This window comes from Monodelphis domestica, chromosome 1 (genome assembly GCF_027887165.1).
Source record: "Monodelphis domestica isolate mMonDom1 chromosome 1, mMonDom1.pri, whole genome shotgun sequence".
Classification (NCBI taxonomy): Eukaryota; Metazoa; Chordata; class Mammalia; order Didelphimorphia; family Didelphidae; genus Monodelphis; species Monodelphis domestica.
Genome location: NC_077227.1, coordinates 295,434,824 through 295,446,976, shown reverse-complemented (window position 1 = coordinate 295,446,976; position 12,153 = coordinate 295,434,824). Strand labels below are relative to the sequence as shown.

The window sequence follows — 12,153 nt, the reverse complement described above, 5'->3', positions numbered from 1 at the left end:
GTATCTATGTATCTACTTTAGTAAGGAAGATATAAGTTTTGTATAGCTCTGCCCTCACTCTTTTTCCCCCGAGGAACATGGCTGTGGTGGTTGGGTGAGTGCAAGGCAGGAGAATTTTACTAGTAAGTGTCTCTCACAATAGCCTCATTTCTCAAATATATAGAGAACTGAGTCATATAATAAATTTTATATTTCCATTTTTTTCAATCTCTTGCCTTTTTTCTTAATATTTCTTGCTGTCTCATGGAGACATTGATTTCTGAATGGTATATTCTAATTCTTAGTAATTTCTTTCTTAGGAAAAGTTGACTACTTTTCTTCTTAAGTTGCTTATTTTTAAATTCTTTCCTTGGGGAGATTTTATTTTTTTATCTCTTATTTCATTTCTTCTTCAAATGTAATCTTTGTTGAACATCCATTTTACTTTTGAGTTTCTATGGTTGCCACTGTATTTTATAATATGAATATGTATATAGACACATTTTAAAATTGGATGTTGTTTTCTTTAATTTCCTTCTCTCTTCTACTCTGGTTTATCAAAATCTTGGTTAATGAGTTGTGTTTCTGATTGTTCCTGGTTTAATCTGTTCCATTGATCTACCACTATTTTTAAACTAATTGCAAATTGATTTTACATATATTTTCAAGTTATATGCAAAGATAATTTCAACATAGTTTTTTCAATTATGAGGTCCAAATTCACTTCTCTCCCTCCTTTCACCCTCCCTGAGGTGGCAAGTTATTTGATATAGGTTAATAGTATGCTTCAATCTGCCTTCAGACTCCATCAGTTCTTTTTCTGGAAGTGGGTGGTATTTTTCATCATGAGACCTTTGGAATTGTCATTGTGATCATTGTGTTGCTGATATTGCTGTTACTTTATATAATCTTCTGGGTCAGTGGTCAAGATGGTGGCGTAGAGGCGGCAAAAGTTCAGGCCTCTGAAAATCCTTCCTCACCAATTAAAAACAAAATACTCCTAGGGGACTGAAAACTAAATCTGACAACAGGATAGAGCTAAGGAACCCTCCTGCTGGACACATTTTAAAAGGCATGCCCCAGAAAATCCTGAATTTGAGAGCACTTGAGCTTAAGGGGAAGGAAGAAGGTAGGTCCCAAGACCCCTCCCCCAACTACAGTACTGAGTCTCCAGCACTGGCTGAAATCTCTGGGTAGGCAAGGGCACTAGTCTGGAGGGACTACCTTGTGGGCAAAGCCGTGCCAGGCTCAGGGCCCTGATCACTAGCTGTGTGGAGGCAGCTGGAGGAAAACCTCAAAGAAGGCAGACCAATATCAGCTGAGACACTCCATATTGCCCCCCCAGCCCCCAAGCCCTCTGGCTCAGGCTGAGCCAGGCAGTCGTTAAAGGCCTTGGCCAAAGTGGCTTCCCTGAGCCTAAGGGCAAGGGAGTCAGTCTTTTATCACTCACCACAAGACCGGTCCAAGCTGGGTTCTAGTCCTCCACTGAACTCAATCTCCTAAACTGAGTTCAGAACCAACCATCTCTGAACTGAATTCCCCCAATGGACGATTTACCCCTTACTTTTAAAGAAATTTTCTCTTATGTCACCTCTCCTAAATTTTCACATCTACCAATCTCAGTAGATGCCTTTTTCTAGGACTGCCCATTCTTAGTTCTCACCACTCTTTAGTTCTCACCTTTTCTGGTTAGATTATATCTTCTGAGGTACTTCACACTTCTTTGTTAAGCTTGCCTTTTGTGAGTTACTTGACCTTTTTGTGATTAATTTAACCTTTACAGGTACTTAACACCTTTTTGTATTAGATCTAAAAATAGACCTAGCTTAAGGTTCTAGCTTCACTATAAAGTATGAGTTAAGTACCTTCCTTGTTCAACCGGAGTTTACAACTTTATCTTCCCCTAAAGTATGTCTAATTAGGGTGGAGTAATTTTAAAAGTTACCACTACATTCCTGATTTTTGTTAGACCAAGTATCTTCATTGATACAATAAGGAAATAGCTAAATCAAATCTTTCTGGAGTACAGTCTGAGTGGTTTTTAAGATTCACACTATCCAGGCAATGAACAAAGAACAAATATAACAGGGGAAGATCAAGGAACACCAAGAAAAAACACAGAAACTCCAGCAAATTGGACACAGGCTTTGGAAGAACTCAAAATACAATTAAAAACACAATTAAATGAGGCTGAAGACAATTGGGAAAATAACTTAAAAAGAAAGATAAGTCATCTGGAAACAGAGGCACTTGAACTAAAATGAGAAAATAGTGTCTTGAAAGCCAAAATTAATCAGCTTGAAAATGAGGCAAAGGAGATGAAAGATGACCTCCAAAGAAAATCAGACCAGAAGGAGAAGGATGACCAAAAAGCCGGGGAAGAAATTCAGGCTTTAAAAACCAGACACACAACAACTAGAATCAAGTGGCCTCAGAAGGCAGCAGTACACTATAAAACAAATCCAAAAGAATGAAAAAAATTGATGAAAATATGAGGCACCTCATTCGCAAAACAGAAGATTTAGAAAATCATTCTAGGACAGACAACTTAAGAATCATTGGTCTACCAGAAGACCATGACAAAAGAAAAAGCCTGGACATCATCCTACAGGAAATTATCCAAGAAAATTGCCACAACATTCTAGAACAAGAGGGAAAAGTGGAAATTGAAAGAATCCACAGATCGTCTCCTGTACCTAATCCCCAACTTACAGCACCCAGGAATGTTATAGCCAAATTCAAGAACTACCAGACCAAGGAAAAAATATTAGAAGCTGCTAAGAAGAAGTCATTCAGATACCATGGAGCTACAGTGAGGATCTGGCTGAATCTACACTGAAGGACCGAAAGGCATGGAACATGATATTCCGGAAAGCAAGGGAACTAGGTCTACAACCAAGAATCAACTAACCAGCAAAACTGACTATATTCTTACAGGGGAAAGTATGGTCATTTAATAAAAAAGAATAATTCCAAGCATTTGTAAAGAAAAGACCAGACCTGAACAGAAAATTTGATTCCCAAATACAGAACTCAAGAGAATTATCAAAAGGTAATTAAGAAAGGGGGAAAAAACAGAAACAAAAACAAAAAAAAAACCTTTTTTTTTTAAGGGACCCAATAAGTTAAAATGATATGTATCTCTACAAGAAAAGAGGATATTGGTAATTCTTAAAAATTATTATCAACTGGGTAGCTGGAAGAATTCTACTTAGAAGGAACAGTGACAAATTGTATAGGGTTCAATGCCAAGACTATCTATCTATCTATCTATCTATCTATCTATCTATCTACACACACACACACACACACACACATATATATACAACTAGAGTGTTTTTTTTAAAGAGGTTAATACTAAGAGAAATGGGCAAAGAAACAAAATGGGATAAATTTATGTCACAAAGAAGTGCATGGTGGGGGTTTCATCAATACACTGGAAGGGTAAAGAGGTTGGAGATAGGAAATACTCAATTCTTACATGCATTGAAATGTATTCGAAGAGGGAAGAACAATTAAATACTTTAGAACAGAGAATTGATTTGCACCCTATAAGGAATTAGAGGGGAACAAATGGACTAGTGGAGAGGGAAGCAATACAAGGGAGGGTGGAGGGTATTTTAAAATTACTGTAAAGAAAATAAGAGGGAAATAAGGGAGGGGGTATAAAGGGAAATAAAATAAGGGTGGGAATTAGGGGGACTGATTTAAAACAACACTGGTGTAGAAGGAAATGGTGAAAGAAGAAAGGGCAGGACTAGGAGTGGAAATCAAAATGCTGGGAAATACACAACTGGTAATCATAACTCTGAATGTAATTGGAATGAACTCACCCATAAAACTCAAGTGAATAGCAGAGTGGATTAGAAACCAAAACCATATGCTGTCTACATGAAATACACATAAAGAAGGTAGACAGGCATAGGGTAAAATTAAGAGGATGGAGGCAAATTTATTGGGCTTCAAAGGAGAAAAAGAAGGCAGGAATCTCAATCATGATATCTGACAAAGCCAAAGGCAAAATAGACCTATTCAAAAGAGATAGGGAAGATAATTACATCCTGATAAAAGGCAGTATAGACAATGAGGAAATATCAAGACTCAACATGTATACACCAAATGTCATAACATCCAAATTTCTAAAGGAGAAATTAGTGGATCTCAAGGATGCAATTGATAGAAAAACTATACTAGTGGGAGATCTGAACTTTTCTGTATCAGAACTAGATAAATCAAAGCAAAAAAGAAATAAGAAAGAGGTAAGAGAAGTGAATGAAATCTTAGAAAAATTAGAGTTAATAGATATGTGGAGGAAAATAAAAAGGGGCAAAAAGGAATAGACCTTTTCAGCAGCACATGGTACATTAACAAAGATTGACCATGTACTAGGGCATAAAAACATTGCAAACAAGTTCAAAAGAGCAGAAGTAATAAATGCAACCTTCTCAGATCACAATGCAATGAAACTAATAATTAGTAAGGGTACATGGAGAGGCAAATAAAGAAATTAAATAATACTATTCTCCAAAATTGGTTAGTTAATGAACAAGTCATAGAAACTATTAATAATTTCATTGAAGAAAATGACAATGATGAAACATCCTTTCAAAATCTATGGGATGCAGCCAAAGCAGTACTCGGGGGAAATTTATATTCTTGAATTCATATATTAACAAATTAGGTAGGGCAGTAGTCAATGAATTGGGCATGCAAATTAAAAAACTAGAAAATGAACAAATTAAAAATCCTCAGATGACGACTGAGGAGAGACTCAAAATGAACACTCTTATGCAAATACCAACAACATGGAAATGGGTTCGAATCAAGAACACATGTGATACCCAGTGGAATTGTGCGTCGGCTATGGGAGAAGTGGTGGGAGGTGGGGGAGGGAAGAAAAGAAAATGATCTTTGTTTCCAATGAATAATGTTTGGAAATGACCAAATAAAATAATGTTTAAAAAATCCTCAGATGAAGACTAAATTAGAGATTGCAAAAATCAAAGGAGAAATTAATAAAATTGAAAGTCAAAGAACTATTGATTTAATAAATAAGACCAGAAGCTGGTACTTTGAAAAAAACAAATAAAATTGAAAAAGTACTGGTCAATGTATATAATCTTCTGGTTCTGCTGATTTCACTTTGTATCAATTCATGTGAATCTTTCCAGGTTTTCCTAAAAGCATTCAGATAATTTCTTATATGCAATAGCATTCCATCACAATCATGTACCATATCTTGTCCAGTCATTCAATTTTAGGTAGTACTTAGAGTTGCTTCAGTTTGCATTTTTCTAATTACTAGTGATTTAGAGCATTTCCTCGTATGCCTTTAATACCTTTGATTTCTATTGAAAACTGCCTGTTCACCTCTTTTGACCATTTTGCAATTGGAAGATGACTTATATTTCTATTAAAAATTTTTTTTAATCCTTACCTTCCATCTTGGATTCAATACCGTGTATTGGTTTCAATGCAGAAGAGTGGTATGGGCTAGGCAATGGGGGTTAGTGATTTGCCCAGGGTCACACAGCTGAGTAGTATCTGAGGCCAGATTTGAACCTAGCACTTTGTATCTCTAGGCCTGGCTTTCAATCCACTGAGCTACCCAGCTGTCCCCTATTCTTAGAAATTTAACTCATTTCTCTGTAATTTGAGAATTAATATTTTATCAGAGATATTTATCAGAAAATTTCCCAGTTTGTGTGTGTGTGTTCTTTTTAACCCTGGTTGCATTGGTTTTGTTTTGGCAAAATCTTTTAAATTTAATGTAATCAAAATTATTCACTTTTTATATAGTAACAACAGATGGTTTTGATAATGATTTCTTTATAATCTTACGTCTCTCTTTCTCTTAATTTCCCTGATATTCTGGCTTTTTTTATTTCTTTCCCTCTTGTTACCATTTTATCAAATCATGAAAAGTATCCCTTTGATCATTTTATTAGTGTAGCTTTAAAATTGTAAATTAACTTTGGTAGTAATCATTTTTTATTTTATTGGCACAAAGCAGGCATGAACATAGCATTCCTCCAACTATTTAATTCTTTTTGTTTGTTTGTTTTTTAAGGAACAGATGGCAATTGAATCCAGATAACTGTTTGATAGATTAAGCCACAAATTCTTCATGTATTTTGTAGTTATTTGAAGTAGGATTTCTTTTTTATTGCCTCTTCAATTTTGTTATTCTGTATTTTAGGGATCAGTTTTGTTTTTTTTAATCATGATTTTTCTCATTATCCTTTCCTCACCTTCCCAAGGGAGCCATATTCTATAACAAACAGTATCTTTTTTAAAGAGAACAAAAAAGAAAAGGAAAAAAAATCACCATAATTAATCTGTGTATCAAAATATATAAAATGTACCAAACTTGTGATCCTTCACATTCTTCCAAGAACTAAGGTGAAGGTGTCTTTTCATATATTTCAAGCCATATTTATTCTTTATAATTTAAAATTTTTACATTTTTATGATAATTTTATCTTTTTATTCTTTTTAAATTTTATTATTTTAAAAATTTTGTTTGTTTCATTAAAATACCCATTTCACTCCTCCCTCCCCTCTCTACATTAGAGAAGGCATATTTTGACAAAATAAAAAAAATATATATATACACATATATACACACACACACACACACACACACACACACATATATATATATATATATATATATATATATATATATATATATTACAATACCATATCTTACTTATTTCTATCAGTTCTTTCTTTGGAAGTAATCATACAGAATTCATTCTTTAAGCAACAATTCTGTTGATATATATATATAATGTCCTCTTGGTTATGCCCATTCCATTCTCAATAATTTCATGTAGATCTTTCAATTTTTTTCCAAAATTAACCTCTTTTTTTTTTTATGGCACAATAGTATGCCATCACAATTCAAGAAATTATCTTATAATATAGGATTTCCAAGGAGCCATTCCATAAATCATCTAATACAAACCAGAGTTTTTTAAACCTTGATTTTAGATGATAATGTAAACCTTTAATTAGAATGGTTGAAAAGCCTTACAATAGCCTTCATTCCCCAGTATTACTATCAAAAGCATAGTGACTTAATACAATTAAATATCTGTTATAAAATAATGCTCCATAATATATCATTTTGATTGACCAAACTGAATGACTAATTCTCAACAAAATCCATTTAATTGTTTGCTTGTTATGTCAGTTTTATGGGGTCCTTTTCACTGTGTAACAGTTAAAATTCAACTGTTATGATTAAAATTTAGGGGGAACTGAGGCAGATAGAAACTAGTTTCTCTCTAGAAGTATATTTTTAGAGGTTTTTTTAAGATAAGGAATTTAGGAAAATACAAGTAAGAAAGGCACATGCTAGGCCCAGAGAGCCTATTCACATCTTGCCTGCTAAGTGGAGAGCCACGTGTGCTCGGAAGCAGAAGTAGGAAAAGAGACCCAGTAGCCTTCACAGCCAGGTTAAATAGAGATTTTTGACCTCACCCAGGTGGAAATCTCAGTGGGATTAGAGAGCATTCTGGGAGCTAGCAAGGACTCCTGGGGATTGGAGTCCTGTATTCAAATCTCCATTTTTACAACTATATTACTTAATTTGGCCAATACTAAATCAATTGTTGATTGAGAAAATAATGTTCATTAAATGACTCAGTAATTTGGATTAAAAAAATAAAATTAACTCTTCAGGAGTGTTTTATTAATAATGCCCATTTGTTACAAACCCCTTGGAGAGCTAATTCATCTCAATTACATTATGCAATTTGTTCTTTTCTGGGGGACCAAGGTCTTTCTTATTTTAAAATTCATTATCTTCTGGTAGAGTGTATAAATATATAGCCTATTGCTTAGTATATCTTTTGCCTGCCCTTTCTGTGTGCCAGGGCACCACTTCAGGGAGCCACAACAGTTCCTAGTCAAAGAGTTGGTCTGATACCAGCCCCAAATGAATTTTTAAATGGAATGAGGGGGTAAAATTATATTTAGTTCACACAAAATACATATTATAGTTAATATATATCATTTTCTTGTCTCTTCTTACTTCACTCTACATAATGTAAGACATACATCACATAAACCTTTTCTCTATATTAATCATATTTGTTATTTCTTACTGTACAGTAATATTCTATTATACTCACCAGTCACCTTATTTGAACATTCCCCAACAGATGCATAAATATTATGTTTGTAGTCCTTTATTACCATAAGTATATATATAAATATGTTAGTATATATAGAGGTTTTCATTTTATTACTGGCCTACTTGGAGTATTTGCCTTAGAGTATAATCTCTGGGTCAGGAAGTATGAACATTTTAATTGTTTTATTTGCATAATATTAATGTTGTTATGTAAATTGTTCTCCTGGCTTTGTACCCTTCGTATAAGTTTTCTCAGGTTTCTTGGAAGCTGTCCTTTCATTATTTCTTATGTATAATATTTTATAATCTTATAGGCTTAAGTGAACTATAAAATTATGTTACATTTATTAACGTCAGTAATAATTTACAATATAATATGAGAAAGATAACAGCCAAAGTAACCTTTAATCATTGCTGGCTCCTCATTATTGGAAACATGATAAATTATACTTATTTTCAGTATTCTAATTAAAGTCTTTTCTCAAGGATTATTTTCATATTTCTTTGCAAAATAAAAGAAAAAATTAGTTCTCTCAGGAAATAGTTTCCCTTAATCCTGTTTTTGCTAGTCTCTCTTTAGTTGTCACATTTAGCCGTCTCTTTAGAATGACAATTAAATAGTTAATCTCTATGTTTACTTTCAACAGTAGAGTTATGATATCATATCAATAACTTTAGTGGAGAGACTATTGATGCTGGTTTTATACCTGTAACTCAACGTGTTTTCTCCCTAATAAGCTCCTTGAAAGAAACTTTGTATGTCCAGAGACTAACATTATTTCTGGCATAAAACAGTCCCTTCGAAATGCTTGGTGACTGAATGACTGATTAATAATAAGGCTGGATGGAAAATGAAAACATATATCTGATGATGATTATGGCTGTATTAGAATATTCCAGTGTAGATGCTAAAGTATCCAAATAATATATCTATTTTATTTCTCTTGTCATGTATAGATATGTACAGTGGGTTATGGGATGGATGGAGCAGAGCAGGATCAGCATGAAGCTCATCTCAAGGAAGTGTTTAACAGTTTTGATGCCACTGGTTCTGGGTCTCTTGGCCAAGAGGAGCTAATAAAACTCTGCCAGCTGCTGAACATAGAAGAAGTGATTCCAGCTCTCCAGCAAATATTATTTCAGGACAACCTCCTAGGCAAGGTAAGATCTGAAGAGAAGCAAAGGATTAATAGGGTTTGGGAGAGGTTGAATGCAGAAAGGAGAGTAATATGTATTGCAATTATAAAAGAACTAGATGCATATGTTATTTATTAATATTGTTTATTATAAATCACTTTATCCCTATAAGATTCACTTTTCCTCATTTGTAACACCATCCTTGGACTTGCCTCATAGGGTTACTGTGAGTATCAAATAAAAATATGTATAAAATACATCACAAATCTTAAAGTTTTAGGTAAAAAATCAGCAATTGCTATGTTTATTCTGAGCATCACAATGTAAAGGAAATAAACTTTCTCCAAGGGTAAAGGGAAAGAGTATTGGAGTGGATGCCCAAATCTTCAGTATAGACTACTTTACTGGTACTATACTTGTCAGTTTTGGAACCAAGATGTTCTCTGAGAAGAGGAAATTCATTATGAGCACTGACATTCATGTATGGATATATTATAGTTATTATGTTACAATATAATATAAATAATAAATAAATAGGAAATAAAGTTATTTCCTATGTGAATTGCTTCTATTGTGTAGTAATATTTAATTAAACATACATCTTAGGTAATGAAGATGGGAAGGTTAGTAAGGATTGCTTCGCATAATGTATAATTCAAAATGGATCAAAATGTCTTTCCTATATATGTACACTAATTTTAGTAACCTAGTTTGACTTGTTATATTTTCCCCATGGACCAGTGTCATTGAGGTTATACACAGGAAGGGAAAGGTTTTTGTTCTCTTCTAGTTTTGTTAGAATATGAGGAATGTCTGATCTTCTCTGACCTGTGAATGTTATCAACTTTGAAATGTAAATCATATGTCAATGTATTCAAAATCATTTAATGTTTTTTAATGATCAAGCATTTATTTTTTTCTCCTCCCATCTCCTCTTGTCTCATTATGTATGAGTGCTGAAGTTCATTGAAATAATGGTTTTTACCATATGATATGAATTGAGTTGTATCTTTCTCTAACTGAAAAACTTTTTTTTCACCCTCTGTAGTTTTTTTTTCTCATCCATTGAAACATAAATCCAATTAATCATCACTGAATAATTAAAATGCTGAATATGGTACCAGGGACTACAAGGGCAATCTAAGACTATACATATCAGGTTTAAATTAGTATATTGTGTGTGTTATCCTCAGGGATTTTTATTTTGGTAATGTACATGTTTCATCAATAAAATTTTATTTTTAAAACAAAAGCCTTTATAAATCCTCATAAATTATCTGCTTGTTCCACATTCATATCCAAACTGCATCTTTTTAAGATCATATGTATTCATATATGCTATTCTTTATCAAAATTCTAAAAATGACTTTCAAACAATAAAATAATAACTTCGATTATTAAACCATTACCTTGTTTCATATTGGTGCATCAAATCTTTCTTTGCTCAGATGCTTTGGGAAAAAAGGATGTAGTTTTTTAAGTGTACTTGTAAAAATTTTGTCTTTTGGTGTAGAAATACTTATATTAATAGTATATATAAAATTAAAAAATTTAATTTAATTTAATGTATATTAGAATTTAGAACCAAAACCCACAATTTTCTATTTCCTAGGCAAGTTGTCATAGAATTAGAGTAAATGTGTAGCCAATCCGTGGCAGACATTTTATATAATGACAAATTAACATTTTGTCATTCAGGTGTTAGTCATTAGTGGTAATAATAATTCTGATTATAAAGTACTTTGATGTTTTCAACATGGGTAACAATTATTTAATTTTGTCCCTCTCCTTCAGGTAGATACTATTATTAACCCCCCTTTTCAGGTGAGGAAGCTGAGAAAGACTTAAATGACATGCCCAGAATCACATAGCTATTAAGTGTCTGAGGCTAGATTTGAACTCAAGTCTTTCTGACACCAGGTCCAAATTCTATGCCTTGTATTACCTAGCTGCATAAAAATAACTAGTATATCTAGTGCCTTAAGATTTGCAAATCAGCTTACATATGTTCACTGTTTGATCTTCAAAACAATACTATGAGGTAGGTACTTTTATTCTCTTCATTTTACAAATGAAGAAGCTGAGGCTGAGAAAGGTTAAGTGACTTTCCTAGGCTCAGACAACTAGCAAGTATCTCAGAAATGATTTGAATTCACAACTTTTTTACTTTGTCTAGTACTCTATCCCCTAATCTACTTAGTAATATATGCTTTTCTGATAATTTGTGATCAAGCCTATTAATTTAAATCAGCTCACTTAGCAGAAAAAGGGACCAAAGGACAAGATGTACAAGTCAATAATAGAAACTGTTTAGAAGGGAGAACTCAAAATACCTATAAAGGTATTTGTAAAGTTTTAATCCCATACAAAGAATAAAGAAGGACTAAATAAATTTAAGGACCATGAAACAAAAGTTGAAAATCTATAATAGAAAGAGATAAATAATGAACAGAATGAAGGAAAAAAAATTTTCTAGTAAAAGATAAAGAAAATGAAATTATAAGAACTAATGATCAAAGGCTGCCCTCAGTAGCACTGTGGATAGAGTGCTAGGCCTAGAGTCAGGAGGACTCAAGTTCAAACTGTCCTCACAAACTTCCAAATTATATGACTCTGGGCAAGTGACTTAACCCCATTTACTTAGCCCTTGTTTGCCTTTCTATCTTGTTATGAGTTGTTATTGAGACAGGAAGTAAATAAAAAAAAGAGAACTAATGAACAAAACAAATTTAAGTGGAAGAGAGAAAGGGGAGTTACATTTGACTAACTGAGAGGGAAGAAAAAGGTGAGAATTAAATAAAAAGATGAAAGCAAGAAAGAAAAAGGAACTAAAAAACAAAACTCCAAAACCGGGAGAAAGAGTATCAAATGTAAGATATGGCTTGAGGGTAAGG

The 12,153-nt window shown here is 33.2% G+C and overlaps 1 protein-coding gene across 3 annotated transcripts in view; it reads left to right on the top strand.

Annotated features, from left to right (window-relative positions):
• Nucleotides 1–12,153, top strand: part of NIN (ninein) — a 191,993-nt gene that overhangs the window by 24,709 nt on the left and 155,131 nt on the right. For 2 of the 3 annotated variants that reach the window (XM_007473222.2, XM_001363383.4), the window contains exon 2: nt 9,080–9,283. The exons of the other annotated variant lie outside the window; for it this stretch is intronic. In XM_007473222.2, coding sequence (XP_007473284.2) covers nt 9,101–9,283 — 183 coding nt within the window. In that variant the 5' untranslated portion in view covers nt 9,080–9,100. The remainder of the gene's footprint in view (nt 1–9,079; nt 9,284–12,153) is intronic. 3 annotated transcript variants of the gene reach the window in all.